This window comes from Triticum urartu, chromosome 5 (assembly GCF_003073215.2).
Source record: "Triticum urartu cultivar G1812 chromosome 5, Tu2.1, whole genome shotgun sequence".
Taxonomy (NCBI): domain Eukaryota; kingdom Viridiplantae; phylum Streptophyta; class Magnoliopsida; order Poales; family Poaceae; genus Triticum; species Triticum urartu.
The window spans coordinates 528,384,410-528,408,598 of record NC_053026.1 but is presented as its reverse complement, the minus strand read 5'-3'; the positions used below and the strand labels follow the sequence as shown (position 1 = coordinate 528,408,598).

Here is a 24,189-nt window from a genome sequence, read left to right as displayed (position 1 = left end):
GTGGCTGAGGGCCGACCCCAGCCACACGCTCGTCGCCGTCCCCTCCCCGCCGCGGAGCAGTGGCATGCGACACGCTTGCTCCGCTGCCCATGGCCGCTCGTTCCGCACCTCGCCGCGTGTACTCCTCCCCTCCTCTCCAAAAACCCCACCGAGAAATTTCAAACTCCACTGCAGCACCACGTCTAGCTCGCGAACCCCGAGCGAAGCGGCCATGGCGATGGCGGCCTCCTCCGCGCTGCAGCCCGAGCTCTGCCTCCTCCCCCACGCCGGGCCCCGCCGCCGCATGCTCCCGCCGCGCGCTCCGCATCTGCTTGTCCTCCCGCACCGGCGCCGCGGGGCCGTGAGGCGGTTCTCCTCCAGGGACGGCGGGGGCGGGGGCGGGGGAGGGCCCGCGGGCGCCGTGGAGAAGCGCTCCGTGGTCCCGGAGGTGGCGGCGGAGAGGAAGGGAGGAGGGGATGCGCACGCGGAGGAGTTTGAGGAGGAGGCGGTGGACGGGGCGCTGGAGCTGCGGTGGCCGCCCTGGGAGGGGCTGCCCGAGCGCTACAGGCTCATCGGCGCCACCTCCCTCGCCTTCGTCATCTGCAACATGGACAAGGTTTGCTCTCTCTCGTTGCATTTCTTACTGCCACTACTGCTTAATTAGCCTCTATCCAGTAGCACGGACGGTGCTAATGACACGCCGTGCGGTGGTCCGCGAGAGCAAATCGGAGAAACTCAACATGGGGGAAAAACAAAGCATGGCTTAAAACTGGGGCGCAGGTCGGCAATCTAGACTGAATCAAACACCATTGTTGCGTCAAAGCGTCGACAGAAATGCACGCGTCGCATTTGGGAGAATGCTAATACCGATTTGCTCATGATCAAAGCAAGTGGTTACCATTTACCACCACACATCTGCCACGCCGAACCAGTTTTGATGCTTGGGGTGGCGTCTTCTTTCGGTTTTCCTCTAGCCGCATGTACGACCCTGAGAGGGCGTAACTGTGAGAAACTTCAGTTCAAGCCTACCGGTTGGGATTTTCCTCTTATGATTTTGCTTAACGGTTAATTCCATACCAAACATTGAGTATCTGTCAAGTTGTGCGGTATCCGTTCTGGCATCCGTCTGCATCCATACTCCACGTATTTTTTGTCGTTGTTGACGTCAACCAAAGTGTTTCTTCACTTAGCATCTAACTTGCTCGAGGTTGTTAATGTGGTCTTGATATGTGCTTCTTCACTTAGCGTAGCTAATTACTTCTATGTGTAGCTTATCTAGGCAGTTCAGTTTTTGCTTCCTCTGGAATTTCTGCTAAATGCAACTAGTCTACCTTTTCAGGTTAACTTGAGTGTTGCGATTATTCCAATGTCACATCAGTATGGTTGGAGCTCATCGACTGCTGGCCTAGTTCAATCATCATTCTTTTGGGGCTATGCTTTGAGTCAACTACCTGGGGGCTGGCTGGCAAAATTGATTGGTGGAAGGTTTGTTTGGGGTAACAAAAAGCCTCCTGTACATTTTATAAATACAAATACAATGTTATCTTTGATTTTGCATACACAATGATTTTTTGCATCATAGGTATAGTTATTGACTGCTGCTGACTCTAATATGGCATTGTCCCAAATAAAAGTTAAATGTCATGATGACAGTTGTTTCTTCTTCACCTATGCTATCTAACTAAAACCATCTGTCCGTACCATCGGAAGAATCTTTAGACTAAGTGTAGTAGGTAAGGAAAAATGCAAAAGAGAAGTATGATGTGCTAAATGCTACTCCCTCCAATCCAAAATAAGTGTCGCAGTTTTGAACTAAGGTTAGTTCAAACCTACGACACTTATTATGGATAGGAGGGAGTATAATATGGTTTGTGAGTTCTACCTGGCTTTATAATGTTATTTTTCCTCTTTTCCGGTTGCATATTTTTATGTTATCAGTCTAGCTTGACTCTGTTAAATTCTTAGCCACAAAAATTCATAGGCGTAAACCAACAATAGATGAATTAAGAAACAAGCATGTAACTTGTTTAGCAGGCGCTTCTTGCATAACTCAAAGGCCATCTCTTATAATTTGATTTCTTATAATTTGATCATATGCTTTTTCTCATCTTATATTTCTCATATAATGCATATTATTCATTTATTTATTTTCATATTGCAATAATTGCTTTTCTCATATGCTAATTGCAGGACAGTGCTTAAGGCCGGTGTTCTTGTGTGGTCTTTGGCCACAGCTGTTATTCCTGTTGTAGCAGGATTCATGCCAGGACTTGTGCTATCAAGGATTCTGGTATACCTCTACTCATTAGTTAGCCTCTAGAAACTTCTTGTTCACATATGATCCGGTACACTTAACTTCTTTTGTGCTTTTTTTACCATGTTTTGTACATTGTTTTCATTTTTGTATTAGGAACACATACCCTTACAACGCATACTTTCATCCGAGAGTGATGGCTGTTATTATTTGGGTTAACGTTTCTGTGTATTCTGAGCATAAATTAGCATAGATTGGATTACCTATAAAAACATTTCGTTAAGATGATGATTGCTATATTATTTTATATGCACATCTCCAGGTGGCAGGTGTATCATATTTATGTATAAAAATGTGTTTTGGTGCAAATAAGTGTCCCTTCATCTTACCATATAAAGCACCCTATGCATTATTGCAATACCTGCATGTCAACTTTGGTTTTTAGAGCATTCCCATGCGATGACAATACTTAGTTTCTTTATGACATCTTCATGTCAGTACAGTGGGAGTGTTCCTAGTAATAATTTACTATCTAAATATTATCCTTGTATTTATTCATTTTAACTTTGTTGCTATGCTAGGTAGGCATTGGAGAAGGAGTCTCACCATCAGCAGCTACAGATTTAATTGCACGGTAAGCCTAAAATACCTTCTCCTTGGACGCAGGCTACCATTTACATCTCCTTCATGTGAATTTTAGGCTGCTTCCTAAAATTTTAAGCAGGAATGTCAGGGTTCTCATGTAGTTGTAGAGATATTTATTAGAAATACCCTGTATCGATGATGGTGAATCTCGTGACTATACACTCTTCGCTAGCTAACTAGTGTATTTGCATTGTTTTTGTGGATATTTGATGTTTAGATGGATTCTTTTTTAGCTACCTGTGCTAAATCGCAGGTGGTAGCTATTCACGTTCTTTTATTGAAATACACAAAAGATTGATGTACGTCTTATTCTGGATTTTTTATGACGATTATATTGCATAACTTTCTCAATGGTTCAGTTGCCATTGGTGTGGATATGATGTAGCTTCTCTGTTGACACGTTTATGAAAGAAAAGAGAACTATTTATTACTTGTTATGCTTAAAGGAAATCCAATAGAAAACTACCTTATCTCCCTGCTGGGATCTTAATTCTATTGAACATAATAGAGGGTAGTAGAGTTATTGCTGCTCTCTGGAAGAACATAGAATAAACACATTAAACTTGAGAAGCATCATTCTCATACATTATTATTGCATATTTAACTGCTATGGCTGCACATGCAGGACCATTCCTCTTCAAGAAAGATCAAGAGCGGTTTCTGTTGTTTTTGGTGGTTTAGCCTTTGGAAGTGTCTTAGGGTAAGTGTTTTGCAGTATTTTCTACATATATTCGGATGCACGTAAAAGTTTTTGGGTCTAAGCAGAAACTTTCATCTTTACAGAAATCCTGATAGATTATCAGACCTTTGTAACCTGATGTAACTTTTTTGCTTGGTTCTAAAACAACATTGCATTGCATTTTGACTGTATGACATTATGATTACACAACTTAATTGACAATGGTATGAGATAGTTAACTCCTGGTCTATGATAATATTACAGACTTCTGTTCGCCCCTCCCATCATTCAGAACCTTGGCTGGGAATCTGTCTTTTACATATTTGGTCTTCTTGGAATTATATGGTAAGCAAAAAACTTCTTAGCAGCACATAATTGAATATTTCTTCTGGTTTAGCTTCATCTTCTTTTATGTCCACAGGTGTCTAGTGTTTGAATCTGTACAAGAACTACAGCCAGGTGACAATGAAGACATATTAAGTAAGTGCACATCTATTTTTACAAGTCTTAACAACCATGATAGAAACTGTCCATTGAAACTTGCAATGAATGTTACTTCTAATCATATCTCCTTTTCAATATACTCCGTTTGTATGAGTTTATAGAAGAAAATGAATTGTGGCATGCTAGTTTAGCTGAAGGAATCATATTGTGGCCTTAATGATATCATTGTGTTTTTTTTTTCATAAGCAGATATGATATATCTAGTGAAAAATCATAGCTTGATGTAATTACCCAAACCATCTTGGTTTGTGTGATCGTATATGAACTGTAGAATATTCGGCAACCTTGTATAGCCAGGTTGTCGGTTTGGTTTGATCTTGTGATCATGATTGTACAATCTGGTCTTCGTAACCTCTATGTCAAGTTTGATCTAACATAAGTGCCATGCCCGACCCAAGTTTACGTATCGTGGCAAATCCTATATGTGCGCATCTGACTGCTTGAGCATCAAGGTAACTTGAAAATTTTCCCCAAAAAAAGAGAGAAGCAAAGAGTCACCCATGTAGTCTATTAAGTAACAACTGTTAAACTTGGAAGAGAGAAAAGGGAGATCAATGTGATGCTGACACAGATTTATGTCAGAAAATCATCCTTTCAATCTAGCACTAATCAGTTTTAAATATGAGAAATTTCAGTTGTGCAGCAGATACATTGAGGACTACCTCAAATTTGGTAGTTCCAAATTGATTTGATGTACTAACCAATATGTTTGCATGATTATGTTTTGAGTGTGGTTTGCACTAGATTTATTGATACTATTACAAAATAGCAGTCAATATGTTTAGTATTAAGTATTCTTTGAGCTTAGCTGTACCTGTTTGCTAAAAATATTTGTTCATTACGATCCTACTATTTCTGCGCAATAAGTACAAAATTTCAACTACAATACCTGAAAATATCATCTACTTTACAGATCTTGAAAATAGTTCTGCTGGATCTAATGGTCATGTCTCATCATCTGTGCCTTCAAAGTCATCGGCCTCATCACTTGAAGAGATGACAGACTCGCTAAAGGTTTGAGAGCTGACAGATTCACTGAGTTTTTTCCACCAGTTGCAAAGTAGCTATTGGCATGTCACTTAACTTCTTTGTTAGAACATAGAAGACATGAATCAAGTTAAAAGTGTTACAAAGTTGTGAGATCGATGAAAAAGTTCCAGAATCAAGATACATCAACTAATGTGATAGCCTTTTTAGTTCGTGGGGTACACCAAATTACATCAAATGATCTGAGAAACTTTTCAGTTCATTGGCAAGAAATATGTTGGTTGCTAGAGTGTTTCAAATTGTGAATTTGTCTGAACTGTTTGGTGTTGTAAAAGTGTGAAGACTCGAGAATCCTCTCAAGTAGTTAGTATGTGCAATATAATCGAAACTATCGTTGGTGTAGATTTTGTGCTAGCTTCTGCAATTTAATTTGCTCGAATGAAAATTTATTTTAATCTCTTTGTTTACATGCCATTCTTAGTTTTGTTTACTATATGCGCAGAATAGCCAATAGACTGTTCTGCTAGTCTGTTGCTGCTGTGTGGTGAGACTGCAAAATATAAATGCTGCTATAGACTTCAGTGGGGTTGCAGAAAGATGCCCACTGTACTTGGAAGACATCATTTTGTAATAACGATAAGCCAACAAACCAACGAAAACTGTGCCTTCCAGATAAGGAATTTTTCACATGTATCACATGGCCATCTTGGTCTAACTATAGCACATAACTATGTTTTTGTTAACTTGCATGACATTAAAGGCATACCACTGAGCCCCTCCCTATTTGAAAGTTGTATACAGTACATGTAGGGCTTTCCCCCATCAAGCGACAGTTCAGCACGAGTGCTCTGACCTGTTTCACTTAGCTGTAGATGTAGTTTATAACCCCCAATAAAATAAGGTGCCCTGTTGGTGGGAGTGATGCATTATTATGTATAAAATAGTGTAGGTGCTTGATTCACAAACATTACTGATATAGCAAGTTTTATCCTTTGTGTTGTAGGATGTGCCTTGGGGGGAATTCTTTAAAAGCAAGGCAGTGTGGGCAATGATATACACTCACTTTTGTGGAAGCTGGGGCCACTATACTTGCTTGTCTTGGCTTCCAACATTCTTTAGGTTTGGCACTTTCCATATTTGTCTTGTCATTTTTCACTCAATGTATCCCCTTTCGATTAACTAACTGTCTTGTTTTCATGAACTGTCCCTAGTGAGTTGAATACACCTATTTCTTTTACTATTCAACATTTTGGTTCTACTATTGAGATTGAATTGCTAGGATTTCATTCACTAACTTTTCAATGTGTTAACACCCTATATGAACAACTTTCTTGCACGTGCACACTTTTCCTACTCGTTCGGTTCAGTTTTCTGAAAGTGGGTTGACTTCAACAAAGATAGAACCAAATAAAACAGGAGATTTTTCAATATAAATTTTCTGAAACTTGTGCTCAAGTTGAGACTGGACATTATAGATTTACGGGGCGCTGTATTGCATAGCTGCTTTCGTATCATAGTTACATTTGTTGTGATACGTGAATTTAATAATGCTTTAGAAGTCCAGCAAAATGTTTGGAGGAATCCAATCTTCTTTCTGCTGTTCAGCACATTATGTTAAATATTTGTAACAATGTCCTTGCTTTTTTTGTGATATATTCCTGTTCAATTCTTATGCAGTGAGGAGCTAAACTTGAACTTGACAGACGCTGCATGGGTATGTACATGCTTTCATTTCTTATAATTACAGGAACACCCTTGTAGTGAAAGCATCATATCCCTCCTCGTTCTTACTATGTGATCATGTCATGTCCTTGTTTTTCATTTACGACTACTGCTCCAGTATCTTATGAAGTCCCATATTTGGTATTTGTTGTAGGTGTCAATTCTTCCTCCTTTGGGCTCGATGGTTATTACATCTATTGCAGCACCTTTTGCAGACAACTTGATATCAAGTGGAGTTGACACCACAAAGGTAAATCATTTCCTTGAAGATGAAAAAGGAATAAATAAAAATCTGATTGCTCCTAGAGTTCATTTGTAAAGGTTGGAATATTTAAAAATCATCACTGCAAATTGCCATGAGATGTCCAGTTTTCTTGTGTAAATAAGGCCTTTTTACAGGATAATGAAAAAGTTGAGTCTGAGTTGATTAATTTCCTTTGTAGGTACGGAAAATATGTCAAGCAATTGCGTTTCTGTCACCTGCAGCTTTTATGATGCTTTCCTCTGTCGATCTTGGACTCCCTCCCTGGGTAGTTGTTGCTTTCCTTACGGGTGGTATATCACTCTCCAACTTTGCATTATCAGGTAATTGTGCTAAGCTTGCATCCATTCTTATTCCTGCCATGTTTCCAAGGTCCAAAATCTTAATGTTTTTGCTTACAAACAGGTCTTTATTGCACCCATCAAGATATATCACGTGAATATGCAAGCATTCTCCTGGTAAGGCATGCAACTTATATTTGGTATTAAAACCCTCTAGGATTTTTCTGTGTTTGTCTTGTAAAAATGGGATGGTAAAAAGAAAACAAAATTCCTTGCTCTCTTTCCCCCTTTGTTTAGACCAGATATTTGGTTGTAATTTTGTTACTATATCAAACCCTGGACAGGGATTCGGAATCAAAACCCTTCAGATTTATCTGATGCTAATAAATGCTAAACATTTCCAGAGGAATATCCCTTGTCTAAACGCATCCTAGAGTTTTCACTTTTGGTAGTTTCAGTGCCAATCTCTTTGAGTCTATAATTCAAACGGTGGAGAAGCTCTGGTGGAAAGGGGAAGCAGAGTTGGCAAAAGAAAAGGCGATTTCTTATATTGGTAGTTGTTGACTCACTGCCTTTGCATTCCAGGGAATCACAAACACCGTAGGGGCCGTGCCTGGAATCGTTGGTGTCGCGCTAGTCGGCTATCTTGTCGACACAACTCATTCTTGGAGTGTATGCTTGCCAACACCACAAATCTGATCCATCTCCTTGACCTGTATTTTCTATCACGTATCATTCCAACAACTCATTATCGTCTTTTGTATATGTGCAGATGTCGCTCTTTGCTCCTTCGATCTTCTTCTACTTAACAGGCACTGCCGTCTGGTTGACATTTGCCAGCAGCGAGCCCCAGGATTTCAACAAGTTGGCATCGGAGTCGTTAGCAGAGAGTAATCAGTAGTCAAAGGACCATTCAGAAGGAAAATCCGTTGGGAGTTTAGCTCACCCTGCCCAGCAAATTTGGAGCTCCTGGGCACTGGATAGACTGGTAGGAACAAGTAGACAGTGTATGTACATGCCGCATGGGCATCCATATACGGTAGAGATCTCTGTATATTGTTATATTGTATAGGCCATTTCTGCAGTGGATGTATGTTAAGTGGAGTATGTTGTGGCACAATTTTGGAATGGAAGTGCCTGTCACTGTTTTCCATTGCTGGGAGCTGTGTTGTCCCATCCTGAAACACTGATTATCATTCAACATCCGTGCAAAGATGGGTTTCTCGAATGCTTCTTCGGTTCTTCTATTAGATTTGAAGTGCCTTTTCCTTCCAGGTTATTCAAATCCTAACATTCAAATAGCAGTCACCAAAAGCATAAAATAATTTGGATTTCATACAGTAAAACCAAAAGCCATTCAAAGAACATGTGACAACATGGAGTAACAAGAATTAGATTGAATGGTATCACAGCTCCAATAAACACAGCACATCAACACCGAAATGTTAAGACTACTTGCACAACGCAGGAAACAACATTAGAAGTTCAATGTTCTACCCTATGAGACACCAAACCACCAAGACACAGAAGCTACATAGGTCGGTGTGTACCAGACCCGCTCAATCAACATCTAGACAGCAGATAAACTAACGGACTGAAACACTGACAGCAGGAAGGCAGATCATTTCTTCTTCTTGGCCGGTGGCTGGTCCTCATCTTCCTCGTCCTCCTCATCCTCATCCTCGTCATCATCATCGTCGTCCTCGCCGTCTTCACCATCATCATCGTCGTCGTCACCATCATCATCATCGCTCCCCGCGCCAGCGTCGTCGCCGTTCGCCTCAGGGTCATCATCCTCGTCATCGTCCTCGCCTTCTTCACCCGAGAAGTCCTCTCCAGCATCGGCATCATCATCATCAGCATCACCAGTTTCATCATCCTCATCTTCATCATCGTCATCATCGTCATCAGACCCTGCATCCTTGTTCTCAGGAACAGTCTCGGATTTGATTCTGCCAAATTGCCTTCAGCATTGCAAAAACGAGTCAGCAACAGAAAACTATACATCGCAGTGGAAGTCATATGCAGAATAGGGTAATGGATTTACTTGATAATTTCTTGCTGGTCTTCAGTGAAGATATCTGCTCCATTGTTTACAGCTTCAATCTAAACATGATTCAAGTCACATCAGCACAGGAAGATAGGTAGTAATAAGAAATAAGGTTATCAAACAATTTGATGATACAAATAAATGCATATACAAAGCTTATTCAACCATGAGCAGGAATAAATGCAAGATCAGTAAGCAATCCCTTGGTATACAGAATAACCACGGCACTACAATTTTATTTATTATTGACATAAGAGATGACATTCAATTCCAGTCACAGTACAGGGATTTTCAATAAAACCAGTTTGGGGGTTTCCATTAACATCACAAAAAAACCTGCCTAGGCTTTCCGCAAGAACGACACTCATTCGACAGCCACAGTACATATTTTTTTCATTAAATTAATTCAAGGGCTTCCGTAAGAGCTAATTCCTAACAGCAAACACAATCACAACAATTTTATTGGAAATTAGTAAAACACTACCAAAAACATAACTGATAACCTAACCATTTTCTTATATAGTGGACGTATGGCCAATCACACGCGACAATTGCTAGGAAACTACCACTGTAACGGTAGCCGTTATCCATTCACCTGCCTAAACCTTGTTTGCAGCAGCATTTACTGCTCTAACCAAACAGGGCGCGATAACAAACCCACGCCCCGAGTCCGAATGACACTCGGAAACAAAAAAATGCACTCCATGATGGGACACAGGTGGAGTCCAAGCGCCGAAAGTAGTTTTGGTAATCATCGTGCTCTACAACTGGCAAAACCCGACAATAACAATTTTCTCTGCTTGGCAGAGTGGATGCTTGGAATCATCAAACCTGCCCTGATGCAATGCAGCCAGATATTTTTCTCTGGTTGGCACAATGTACCGGCCTAGGTTTGCACTTGCAACCGTACTTCCCCTGATGCAGCCACCCAGATCTGCCTAGATCTACCCGCAGAAACCAACCGAGGGAACTAAACAAGCACTGTTTAGCAGGATACCGAGGTCAAAATTGCCTAAACATTACGGAAGTGCATACGCCTCCAGATCCAGGGGCCAAACCAGCCGGATTCCTTGGGTCAAACCCTCAGGGACGCAAACCACACCATGCCTTGGCCTAACGAACAAGGAAAATTCAACCTACCAGCGCTAGAATCACGGTCAACGAACCAATCTGGCAGCAACTCGCAACAACAAACGGAATAACAAGGGATGCAGCACGCGCAGGCAAAATAACAAGGCGGAGGTAGTAAATAGTGGAGAGGGGCGCCGGAGGCTCACCACGAGAGCGAGGAGAAGCAGCAGCCTCTGCGCGGCGACGGCCAGCGCGCCGGCCGCCTGGCTCCCGTGGACCGCCGTCGTCGTCGCCACCGCCGCCATCTCTGCACGGAAACCGGCGAAGCAAACGGGTGAGGCGCGGTGTGTGGGCGCGGAAGCGGCCAAATCTGGGCTCCAGACCCGGAACCCTAGGCGGGGCGGGGCGGAGCGGGGGGGAGGGGAGGGAGCAGGCCGTACCGTACCTCTGTTGCTGCGCCGAGGGGGGGAGGAAAGAGATGACGGGATAGAGGGGCGAGCGTGCGCCGGATTTCTTGGGGCGGAGGCTTTAATAGTTGGGAGGTGGGGTGGGGGGTTAGGGTTTTGGGCTCTGCGGTGGACTGTGGGCTAGGCTGGGGTGGAGGGAGGCGCGGCCGTGCCCGTCCCGTCCTAGGGTTTTGGTGCGGCTGCCGGGCGGGGCCGGGTCCGTTCCAGACGGAAGACGGTGAGGTGGGTGGTTCCTGTGGCTGCAGTCCACTGGCTTCCATCGGCTTGGATTTGGGCTGGCTGCCAAGCAGGGCCCATTTGCCAGGGAGTATCATGCTCTCCAGCCTAACAATATACACTACTAGATCACCGATGACGCGCGTTCCCGTGTCCGTATGTTAGAGCAACTCCAACGGGGCGACCCATTTCGTCCGCGGCCGTCCATTTGGGTCGGCGCGGACAGAAAAGGCGGCCCAACGCGCCGACCCAAACGGACGCGTGTCCGTTTTTCGTCCGTGGGCGACCCATTCCCGACTCATTTTTGAGCCTAATTTGCGTCGGTGCGGACACGCGACAGACGCGCGCGCGGTCGCCTACTCCTGTCCCCGGGCCCGCTGGTCTATGGCACATTGGCCTTCCTCCTCCGGCCAACAAGCAACCCTCGCCCTCCGCCTCCCCCGTCACCGACGCCGCCACCCATTTTTGCGGCGACTCTTCCAGCTGCCGCCGCCTCCACATCCGCCCAGCAACGCCGCTCCTGCCCCCAGTCGCCCGCCGCCGCCGGGGAGCAAACTAGTTCCCGCCGCCGCTTCCCCCACCGCACAGCCGCCCGCGACCAAGAAGACGCCTCGCCGCCCCCGCTACATACGACCGGCACGCTCGTCGGACGCCGGCAGGGCAGCTAGCTGGTCTGTGGGCGCCGCGTCTCCCCTCGCCGGCCGTCTCCTTCTTCGACGCCCGCAAGATGTTCGACAGTTTGCCAAGGTACGAAAATGGACTCCGCCGACGAGTTCTTTTTCCACAATTTCATTTGCGACTCCGATGATTCATCGTTCGACGACGAGGAGGATATATTGGCTGTCGTGTCGGTCCATCACCACCTCAACAACCAGCGGCGTTGTTCCGTGGCTCCATTTCGGGCCACCTTCCGGCGTTGAATCATAACCGAGAGAGCGGGCATTTCCTTCTCTGGAAAGACTACTTTGATACAACAAACCCGTTGTTCAAACATCACAAATTCCGCCGCCGGTTCCGTATGAGTAGGCATGTTTTCAACTGTATTAGAGAGGGAGTGGTCGGCTATGATGACTACTTCGAGTGCAAAGAGGATGCCGTCGGCAAGATTGGTTTCTCCTCTTATCAGAAATGCATTGCCGCCATCCGAATGCTTGCATACGGAGTACCCGGTGATCTCATTGACGAGTATGTCCGTATGAGCGAGTCTACATGCCTAGAGTCCCTGTATAAGTTCTGCAAGGTTGTGATTGCTGTGTTTGGCCTTGAGTACTTGAGAGAGCCGATAGCTGCAGATACAGCCCGTCTGTTGGCGATGAATGCTAGCAGGGGCTTCCCGGGGATGTTTGGCAATATAGACTGCAAGCACTGGGAGTGGAAGAACTGCCCTTCTACTTGGCAAGGACGGTATAAGGGACATGTCAGGGCTTGCACTGTCATACTAGAGGCCGTGGCGTCTCAAGATCTCTGGATCTGGCACTCTTTCTTTGGCATGGCTGGATCACACAATGATATCAACGTGCTTCAGCGCTCGCTGGTGTTTGCTAGGCTTGCCGAAGGTAACAACCCATTGGTGAACTTTACTGTCAACAACCACAACTACGACAAAGGGTACTATTTGGGTGACGGTATCTATCCTCAGTGGACCACTATTGTAAAGACAATACCCAACCCTGTTGGAGAGAAAAGGAAAAGATTTGCCCAAGAGCAAGAGAGTTCTAGAAAGGATGTCGAGCGTGCCTTTGGTGTTTTGCAATCTCGATGGGGCATCATTCGGTATCCTGCTAATACTTGGAGCACGCAGAAACTATGGGAGGTGATGACTGCTTGTGTGATCATGCACAATATGATCGTAGAAGACGAGCGCCCGGAACATCTGTACGATCAAGGCTTTCAGTTTCAGGATGAGAATGTTGTGCCTGAGCATGGAGTAGCGGCAACATTTGAGCAGTTCACTCAGTTTCATGAAGACATGCGTGATTGGAAAACTCACGTGCAACTGTAAAATGATTTGGTTGAATATATGTGGACTCATGTTGGCAACCAATAGATGTATCTTCTTTTATTCATTTGTAAAACTATGTGAAACATTTTTATTTTTATTTGGCCTATAAACTATACTACTTATTTGGGCGGACTATTTTGTTTGTTAAATTTTCATTTCATAATATGTTGAATGCAGTGCAAAATTGGACGGCTAGCCGACCACGCCTGCACATATGGGTCGGCGCGTTGGGCGCGCTGCCGACCCATATGAAAAACAGGGCGGACGCCGGGCGGGCGGCCGACCCAAACGGACAAAAAGCGGACGAAATCGCCGTCCATTTGGGTCGGCCCCTTGGAGTTGCTCTTATGGCGATAGAATAACACGCAAATAATATCCTACTTAATATCCGCATGCACTTAATATACTTCCGAATGAACATGCATTGCACGTACACATTGACTAGTTTCACAAGAATTCTAACATCCACTCCAATCTCTTGAAAGAAATCCTTTGTTTTTTCCGTGACACAATCAAACAAACTCAATCTTATAAGGATCCAATGGACATGTCATTCCAATCCTAGGTTTTCCCTATTTCTGTGTTTTTGCAGTCCTATGAATCAGGGAGGCCGTTAATGTGATGTGACAAACTTTTGCCCGAGTTTCGAAAATGAAGAACAAAATCACACATTCAACCATCATTCGGTGTTAACCTTGATTTAATTGATAATCATATTTCCCAGGACACATGTAATAAACTAGTTTGTTTATATACCACAAGGGTCTATGCGACGTACATATAATTTGAATGTGTCTCTAGTAGAAACTAGATGATTCCCCGCGCGTTGCTGCGGGAATGTATGGTCAAAAAATAAACATTGATGATTATGTAGAATGATGATTTCGATGATCAGACTACTCTTTCAGTCACATGGAATAATGTTATGAGTTCAAGGGAAAAGAGAATTTTACTTTTCACTGTCCAGTACAATTCTATGTTTAGGTGCTAATAACGGGAATTTTGCACCAACCAAAATTTGGAAGTACATTATCAAAGACTTGGTCATTACATACTTCCCAAATGCACCAAGTCTCTGAATAGCAATTTCCATGGCAAATAGTTTGTTTATCTATTCTTTAACAATCTTTATCCCTCCAATAATTTGGGTGCCTGTTCTCCATTAGCACTGCAAGGCAAAAGAAAATTCCAAGGAAAATACAGCTATATTCCTTGACATAAGTACTTGAGCCGGCAGAACATTTCCAAAGCAAATTGAAATGGAATAAAAGATCCCTCAACTTTTAATATGCCCGCCAAAAGACTAAGGCACACCATGGAATCGGGAGCCCTGCCGGATTAGTAATGCTGGATGTCAATAAGGAAGCTCGTAGTTATACAAAATAGCAATAGATGTATTACGGTTCCCAACAAAAAGATTGATCATATGACGTCATGAAATGGGAGGATAAAAGACAGATGCATCAAGTAGCAAGACGGAGCAAGAACACAGCCCACTTTTTATTATTTTTTTGCATTTATTCTCAGCATAGATGAATTATACAATTAGAAAAACAATACTGCCATGAGACTATACATAAAAGATCCCTTTGAAGGAAATATGCCCTAGAGGCAATAAGAGGTAAATACACCCGAAGTCATAGAACTTGCACGCGATGGTCAGTTTGGTTGCACAAACTTGTAAAATACATGTTTCGGTCATCAAACTTGTACCAGCGTTCATATACGATCACATTTCATGTACACGGACGTATCCATAGCTATGTGGCATTCAGTGTGGCAGGGCCATTGTCATCCGCTGTAGCATGTAGATCTGCGAGAAGCCTTTGGCTTTTTATTTTCGTATTAAGCCCCTAAAATAAATGAAAAAACAAGCGATGTGGGGTCTTGAAGCTGCAACGTGCCCCTAGTAGTCATACGTGGACACCACCAGACTACTGATCATTCATGTCTATGTAGCCTGACTATTTCTGTATCATATAAACATTGACTGGAAAATAATTTTTACAAGAAATGTAACACGGAAAAAATGAGCACCGTGGCTCGACCATGTGACCTTGTGCTCAAGGTTAACTAACATTACCACTGACAACACAACACGTCCAGATGTAAGAAAACAATTTATATTCTTGTGTTTGTGACATTCAAAAAATATTTATGTGTTACAAAAAAAGTACGCGGCATTTTAAAAAGTTTCAAAAACTTGTATTTGGAAAAATGTTAATCAACACAACACGTCCATATTAACATTTTTTCAAATACAAGTTTTGAAACTTATGTGTATTGAAACATATACTCCATGTGATACATATATGTTTTGATGTTTAAATACTCCAGTATACATCTATGTTTTGATACACATATATTTTAAATACTCCAGTATACATCTATGTTTGGAGTATTTAAAAAATATATGCTTAATACTTTTTAAGTGTATGATTGGCATTTTTTTCAAATACAAGTTTTGAAAAGTCTTGAAACTTTTTTCAACTATGTTTTTAACATTTTCGGATGGTACGACAACATTTTAAAGATTTTAAAGCTACACAAACTGTTTTATACATTGTATAGGCATTTAAAAAAAATGTCATGACCAGTTTTTTTGGAATGCATGAACATTTTTAAAATGCAACGTATCATTTTTAATTACACAAATGTGGTTTACAATGTTTATTTTTTTTAAATGTCACACACCTTTTTTTGTAACACATAAACATTTATTAAATATCACAAACACAATAATATTTTTTTCTTACATAGAACAAGAAGGAATAACAACATGAAAAATATTTATCCCATTTGATATGTTGTGTTGTCGAAGCCCGGTGGTAATCTTAGTTAACGTTGACCACGAGGTCACATAGTCGAGCCATGGTGCTCCCTTTTTTGGGGTTACATTTCTTGCAAAATTGATTTTTCGGCCGTGTTTATATGATATAAAAACTATTCGTGCTATCTAGACATGAATGGTCATTGGTTTGGTGGTTGTTAACCCAAGCCTAGTAGGGGCACGTCCCTAGTTTGTAACCGAACCATCCCTTATTTTTCCATTTTATTTTAGGGGCTTTATACGTAAATAAAAAATCATTTTATTTTAGGGGCTTAATAAGTTAAAAAAATAGGTGCATAATACGTAAATAAAGAAAAAGCCTACAGATCTACCATGCGTGGTGGGCTTACAGTGGGCCTTGGCCATGCTGGCATGCCACATAGGCCACGGATACGTCTGCGTACATGAAATGTGACCGTATATGAAAGTTTGTGCAAGTTTGATGACCAAAAACACGTATTTTACAACTTTATGCACCAAACTGACCATCACGTGCAAGTTCTATGACTCCTGGTGTATTTACCTCATAAATGTTTATTATTCATGCTAGAATTGTATTAACCGTAAACATGATAATGTGTGAATACATAGACAAAACAGATTGTCACTAGTATGCCTCTACTTGACTAGCTCGTTGATCAAAGATGATTATGTTTCATAGCCATAGACAAAGAGTTGTCATTTGATTAACGAGGTCATATCATTAGGAGAATGATGCGATTGACTTGACCCATTCCGTTAGCTTAGCACTTGATCGTTTAGTTTGTTGCTATTGCTTTCTTCATGACTTATACATGTTCCTATGACTATGAGATTATGCAACTCCCGTTTATCGGAGGAACACTTTGTGTGCTACCAAACGTCACAACGTAACTGGGTGATTATAAAGGTGCTCTACAGGTGTCTCCGAAGGTACTTGTTGGGTTGGCGTATTTCGAGATTAGGATTTGTCACTCCGATTGTCGGAGAGGTATCTCTGGGCCCACTCGGTAATACACATCACTTAAGCCTTGCAAGCATTGCAACTAATGAGTTAGTTGCGGGATGATGTGTTACGGAACGAGTAAAGAGACTTGTCGGTAACGAGATTGAACTAGGTATTGAGATACCGACGATCGAATCTCGGGCAAGTAACATACCGATGACAAAGGGAACAACGTATGTTGTTATGCGGTTCGACTGATAAAGATCTTCGTACAATATGTAGGAGCCAATATGGGCATCCAGGTTCCGCTATTGGTTATTGACCAGAGAAATGTCTCGGTCATGTCTACATAGTTCTCGAACCCGTAGGGTCCGCACGCTTAACGTTCGCTGACGATATAGTATTTATGAGTTATGTATGTTGGTAACCGAATGTTGTTCGGAGTTCCGGATAAGATCACGGACATGACAAGGAACTCCGGAATGGTCCGGAGATAAAGTTTGATATATGGGATAATAGTGTTTGGTCTTCAGAAGGGTTCCGGAATTCACCGGAAGGGGTTCCGGATGTTTCCCGAAATGTTTGGGTACGAGAACACTTTATTTGGGCCAAAGGGGAAAGCCCACAAGGTTTTTGGAAAGCGCAAAAGGAAGTTTTGCGGAGTCCAGGGGCCAGACGCCAGGGTCCATGGCGTCTGGGTCCAGACGCCGGGAACCCTGGCGTCTGGCCCTGGAGTCTGAGAAGGACTCTTGCCTTTCGGGTGAAACCAACTTTGTGGAGACTTTTACTTCAAGTTTCGACCCCAAGGCTCAACATATAAATATAGGGGTAGGGCTAGCACCAAAGAGAGATCAAGAAACACCAAGCCGCGTGCCGGCTACCCCGTCCCCTCTAGTTTATCCTCCGTCATAGTTTTCTTAGTGCTTAGGCAAAGCCCTGCGGAGATTGTTCTTCACCAACACCGTCACCACGCCGTCGTGCTGCCGGAACTCATCTACTACTTCGCCCCTCTTGCTGGATCGAGAAGGCGAGGACGTCATCGAGCTGAACGTGTGCTGAACGCGGAGGTGCCGTACGTTCGGTACTTGATCGGGACGGATCGTGAAGGTGTACGACTACATCAACCGCGTTGATAAATGCTTCCGCTTACGGTCTACGAGGGTACGTAGACAACACTCTCCCCTCTTGTTGCTATGCATCACCATGATCCTACGTGTGCGTAGGAATTTTTTTTTGAAATTACTACGTTCCCCAACAGTGGTATTAGAGCCAGGTTTTATGCGTTGATGTTATATGCACGAGTAGAACACAAGTGAGTTGTGGGCGATACAAGTCATACTGCTTACCAACATGTCATACTTTGGTTCGGCGGTATTGTTGGATGAAGCGGCCCGGATCGATGTTACGTGTACGTTTACGCGAGACTGGTTCTACCGACGTGTTTTGCACACAGGTGGCTGGCGGGTGTCAATTTCTCTAACTTTAGTTGAACCGAGTGTGGCTACGCCCGGTCCTTGAGAAGGTTAAACAACACTAACTTGACGAACTATCGTTGTGGTTTTGATGCGTAGGTAAGAATGGTTCTTGCTCACCCCGTAGCAGCCACGTAAAACTTGCAACAACAAAGTAGAGGACGTCTAACTTGTTTTTGCAGGGCATGTTGTGATGTGATATGGTCAAGGCATGATGCTAAATTTTATTGTATGAGATGATCATGTTTTGTAACCGAGTTATCGGCAACTGGCAGGAGCCATATGGTTGTCGCTTTATTGTATGCAATGCAAACGCCCTGTAATGCTTTACTTTATCACTAAGCGGTAGCGATAGTCATAGAAGCATAAGTTGGCGATACGACAACGATGCTACGATGGAGATCAAGGTGTCGCGCCGATGACGATGGTGATCATGACGGTGCTTCAGAGATGGAGATCACAAGCACAAGATGATGATGGCCATATCATATCACTTATATTGATTGCATGTGATGTTTATCTTTTATGCATCTTATCTTGCGTTGATTGACGGTAGCATTATAAGATGATCTCTCACTAAATTATCAAGGTATAAGTGTTCTCCCTGAGTATGCACCGTTGCGAAAGTTCTTCGTGCTGAGACACCACGTGATGATCGGGTGTGATAGGCTCTACGTTCAAATACAACGGGTGCAAAATAGTTGCACACGCGGAATACTCAGGTTAAACTTGATGAGCCTAGCATATAACAGATATGGCCTCGGAACACTGAGACCGAAAGGTCGAGCATGAATTATATAGTAGATATGATCAACATAGTGATGTTCACCATTGAAACTACACCATCTCACGTGATGATCGGACATGGTTTAGTTGATATGGATCACGTGATCACTTAGAGGATTAGAGGGATGTCTATCTAAGTGGGAGTTCTTAAGTAATATGATTAATTGAACTTAAATTTATCATGAACTTAGTACCTGATAGTATCTTGCTTGTCTATGTTGATTGTAGATAGATGGCCCGTGTTGTTGTTCCGTTGAATTTTAATGCATTCCTTGAGAAAGCAAAGTTGAAAGATGATGGTAGAAATTACACGGACTGGGTCCGTAACTTAAGGATTATCCTCATTGCTGCACAGAAGAATTACGTCCTGGAAGCACCGCTGGGTGCCAGGCCTGCTGCAGATGCTGCTGACAACGTTAAGAACGTTTGGCAGAGTAAAGCTGATGACTACTCGATAGTTCAGTGTGCCATGCTTTACGGCTTAGAACCGAGACTACAACGACGTTTTGAACGTCATGGAGCATATGAGATGTTCCAGGAGTTGAAGTTAATATTTCAAGCAAATGCCCGGATTGAGAGATATGAAGTCTCCAATAAGTTCTATAGCTGCAAGATGGAGGAGAATAGTTCTGTCAGTGAACATATACTCAAAATGTCTGGGTATCATAATCACTTGACTCAACTGGGAGTTAATCTTCTTGTTGATAGTGTCATTGACAGAGTTCTTCAATCACTGCCACCAAGCTACAAGAGCTTCATGATGAACTATAACATGCAAGGGATGGATAAGACGATTCCCGAGCTCTTCGTAATGCTAAAGGCTGCGGAGGTAGAAATCAAGAAGGAGCATCAAGTGTTGATGGTCAATAAGACCACCAGTTTCAAGAAAAAGGGCAAAGGGAAGAAGAAGGGGAACTTCAAGAAGACCAGCAAACAAGTTGCTGCTCAAGGGAAGAAACCCAAGTCTGGACCTAAGCCTGAGACTGAGTGCTTTTACTGCAAGCAGACTGGTCACTGGAAGCGGAAGTGCCCCAAGTATTTGGCGGATAAGAAGGATGGCAAGGTGAACAAAGGTATATGTGATATACATGTTATTGATGTGTACCTTACTAATGCTCATAGTAGCACCTGAGTATTTGATACTGGTTCTGTTGCTAACATTTGCAACTCGAAACAGGAGCTACAGATTAAGCGAAGATTGGCTAAGGACGAGGTGACGATGCGCGTGGGAAATGGTTCCAAAGTCGATATGATCGCAGTCGGCACGCTACCTCTACATCTACCTTCGGGATTAGTTTTAGACCTGAATAATTGTTATTTGGTGCCAGCGTTGAGCATGAACATTATATCTGGATCTTGTTTGATGTGAGACGGTTATTCATTTAAATCAGAGAATAATGGTTGTTCTATTTATATGAGTAATATCTTTTATGATCATGCACCCTTGAAAAGTGGTCTGTTTTTGTTGAATCTCGATAGTAGTGATACACATATTCATAATATTGAAGCCAAAAGATGCAGAGTTGATAATGATAGTGCAAATTATTTGTGGCACTGCCGTTTAGGTCATATCAGTGTAAAGCGCATGAAGAAACTCCATACTGATGGACTTTTGGAATCACTTGATTACGAATCACTTGGTACTTGCGAACCGTGCCTCATGGGCAAGATGACTAAAACACCATTCTCCGGAACAATGGAGCGAGCAACAGACTTGTTGGAAATCATACATATACAGATGTGTGTGGTCCGATGAATATTGAGGCTCGCGGCGGGTATCGTTATTTTCTCACCTTCATAGATGATTTAAGCAGATATGGGTATATCTACTTAATGAAACATAAGTCTGAAACATTTGAAAAGTTCAAAGAATTTCAGAGTGAAGTTGAAAATCATCGTAACAAGAAAATAAAGTTTCTACGATCTGATCGTGGAGGAGAATATTTGAGTTACAAGTTTGGTCTTCATTTGAAACAATGCAGAATAGTTTCGCAACTCACGCCACTCGGAACACCACAACGTAATGGTGTGTCCGAACGTCGTAATCATACTTTACTAGATATGGTGCGATCTATGATGTCTCTTACTGATTACCGCTATCATTTTGGGGTTATGCTTTAGAGACGGCTGCATTCACGTTAAATAGGGCACCATCAAAATCCGTTGAGACGATGCCTTATGAACTATGGTTTGGCAAGAAACCAAAGTTGTCATTTCTTAAAGTTTGGGGCTGCGATGCTTATGTGAAAAAGCTTCAACCTGATAAGCTCGAACTCAAATCGGAAAAATGTGTCTTCATAGGATACCCAAAAGATACTGTTGTGTACACCTTCTATCACAGATCCGAAGGCAAAACTTTTGTTCCTAAATTTGGAATCTTTCTAGAGAAGGAGTTTCTCTCGAAAGAAGTGAGTGGGAGGAAAGTAGAACTTGATGAGGTAACTGTACCTGCTCCCTTATTGAAGGGTAGTTTATCATAGAAATCGGTTTCTGTGACACCTACACCAATCAGTGAGGAAGCTAATGATAATGATCATGAAGCTTCAGATCAAGTTACTACCAAACCTCGTAGATCAACCAGAGTAAGATCCGCACCAGAGTGGTACGGTAATCCTGTTCTGGAAGTCATGTTGCTAGACCATGACGAGCCTACGAACTATGAGGAAGCGATGATGAGCTCAGATTCCGCAAAATGGCTTGAAGCCATGAAATCTGAGATGGGATCCATATATGAGAACAAAGTGTGGACTTTAGTTGACTTACCCGATGATCAGCAAGCCATCGAGAATAAATGGATATTCAAGAAGAAGACTGACGCTGACGGTAACGTTACTGTCTACAAAGCTGGACTTGTTGCGAAAGGTTTTCGACAAGTTCAAGGAGTTGACTACGATGAGACCTCACCCGTAGCGATGCTTAAGTCCGTCTGAATCATGTTAGCAATTGCCGCATTTTATGATTATGAATTTGGCAAATGGATGTAAAGACTGCATTCCTGAATGGTTTTCTGGAAGAAGAGTTGTATATGATGCAACCTGAAGGTTTTATCGATCCAAAGGGTACTAACAAAGTGTGCAAGCTCCAGCGATCCATTTATGGACTGGTGCAAGCCTCTCGGAGTTGGAATAAACGTTTTGATAGTGTGATCAAAGCATATGGTTTTATACAGACTTTTGGAGAAGTCTGTATTTACAAGAAAGTGAGTGGGAGCTCTGTAGCATTTCTAATATTATATGTGGATGACATATGGTTGATTGGAAATGATATAGAATTTCTGGATAGCATAAAAAGATACTTGAATAAGAGGTTTTCAATGAAATACCTCGGTGAAGCTGCTTATATATTGGGCATCAATATTTATAGAGATAGATCAAGACGCTTAATTGGACTTTCACAAAGCACATACCTTGATAAAGTTTGGAAGAAGTTCAAAATGGATCAAGCTAAGAAAGGGTTCTTGCCTGTGTTATAAGGTGTGAAGTTGAGTAAGACTCAATGCCCGACCACTGCAGAAGATAGAGAGAAAATGAAAAGTGTTCCCTATGCTTCAGCCATAGGCTCTATCATGTATGCAATGTTGTGTACCAGACCTGATGTGTGCCTTGCTATTAGTTTAGCAGGGAGGTACCAAAGTAATCCAGGAGTGGATCACTGACAGCGGTCAAGAACATCCTGAAATACCTGAAAAGGACTAAGGATATGTTTCTCGTTTATGGAGGTGACAAAGAGCTCGTCGTAAATGGTTACGTCGATGCAAGCTTTGACACTGATTCGGACGATTCTAAATCGCAAACCGGATACGTGTTTATATTGAACGGTGGAGCTGTCAGTAGGAGCAGTTCTAAACAAGGCGTCGTGGCGGGATCTACGTGTGAAGCAGAGTACATAGCCGATTCGGAAGCAGCAAATGAAGGAGTTCATATCCGATCTAGGTGTCATACCTAGTGCATCGGGTCCAATGAAAATCTTTTATGACAATACTGGTGCAATTGCCTTGGCAAAGGAATCCAGATTTCACAAAAGAACCAATCACATCAAGAGACGCTTCAATTCCATCCGGGATCAAGTCCAGGAGGGAGACATAGAGATATGCAAGATACACATGGTTCTGAATGTTGCAAACCCGCTGACTAAGCCTCTTCCACGATCAAAACATGATCATCACCAAGACTCCATGGGTGTTAGAATCATTACTGTGTAATCTAGATTATTGACTCTAGTGCAAGTGCCCTAGAGACAATAATAAAGTTATTATTTATTTCCTTATATCATGATAAATGTTTATTATTCATGCTAAAATTGTATTAACCGGAAACATGATACATGTGTGAATACATAGACAAAACAGATTGTCACTAGTATGCCTCTACTTGACTAGCTCGTTGATCAAAGATGGTTATGTTTCCAAGCCATAGACAAAGAGTTGTCATTTGATTAACGAGGTCACATCATTAGGAGAATGATGTGATTGACTTGACCCATTCCGTTAGCTTAGCACTTGACCGTTTAGTTTGTTTCTATTGCTTTCTTCATGACTTATACATGTTCATATGACTATGATATTATGCAACTCCCGTTTACCGGAGGAACACTTTGTGTGCTACCAAACGTCACAACGTAACTAGGTGATTATAAAGGTGCTTTACAGGTGTCTCCGAAGGTACTTGTTGAGTTGGCGTATTTCGAGATTAGGATTTGTCACTCCGATTGTCGGAGAGGTATCTCTGGGCCCACTCGGTAATACACATCACTTAAGCCTTGCAAGCATTGCAACTAATGAGTTAGTTGCGGGATGATGTGTTACGGAACGAGTAAAGAGACTTGCCGGTAACGAGATTGAACTAGGTATTGAGATACCGACGATCGAATCTTGGGCAAGTAACATACTGATGACAAAGGGAACAACGTATGTTGTTATGCAGTTTGACCGATAAAGATTTTTGTAGAATATGTAGGAACCAATATGAGCATCCAGGTTCCGCTATTGGTTATTGACCGAAGACGTGTCTCAGTCATGTCTACATAGTTCTCGAACCCGTAGGGTCTGCACGCTTAAA

General features: G+C 42.6%; 2 protein-coding genes across 3 annotated transcripts; one reads left to right on the top strand and one right to left on the bottom strand.

Moving 5' to 3' along the window:
- Positions 1-68: 68 nt before the first annotated feature.
- Positions 69-8,541, top strand: LOC125510394 (probable anion transporter 5, chloroplastic). Its single transcript, XM_048675556.1, has 15 exons — positions 69-595; positions 1,319-1,464; positions 2,170-2,269; positions 2,815-2,867; positions 3,504-3,578; positions 3,822-3,902; positions 3,979-4,037; positions 4,975-5,075; positions 6,052-6,167; positions 6,726-6,762; positions 6,925-7,020; positions 7,214-7,355; positions 7,438-7,490; positions 7,899-7,985; positions 8,086-8,541. The coding sequence occupies exons 1-15, from the start codon at positions 212-214 to the stop codon at positions 8,212-8,214; spliced, it is 1,659 nt and encodes a 552-aa protein (XP_048531513.1). The 5' UTR covers positions 69-211; the 3' UTR covers positions 8,215-8,541.
- A 149-nt stretch (positions 8,542-8,690) lies between these two features.
- Positions 8,691-11,032, bottom strand: LOC125510396 (prostatic spermine-binding protein-like). 2 transcript variants are annotated; one of them, XM_048675559.1, is made up of 4 exons: positions 10,880-11,032; positions 10,641-10,741; positions 9,361-9,419; positions 8,691-9,277 (listed from the first exon to the last, which is right to left on the bottom strand). In XM_048675559.1, exons 2-4 carry the CDS (start codon positions 10,737-10,739, stop codon positions 8,935-8,937), a joined length of 501 nt encoding a protein of 166 aa, XP_048531516.1. In that variant the 5' UTR covers positions 10,740-10,741; positions 10,880-11,032; the 3' UTR covers positions 8,691-8,934. The 2 variants fall into 2 exon arrangements, with proteins under 2 accessions (XP_048531516.1, XP_048531517.1); XM_048675560.1 differs by having other exon boundaries at positions 10,875-11,014.
- Between the last annotated feature and the right edge of the window lie 13,157 nt (positions 11,033-24,189).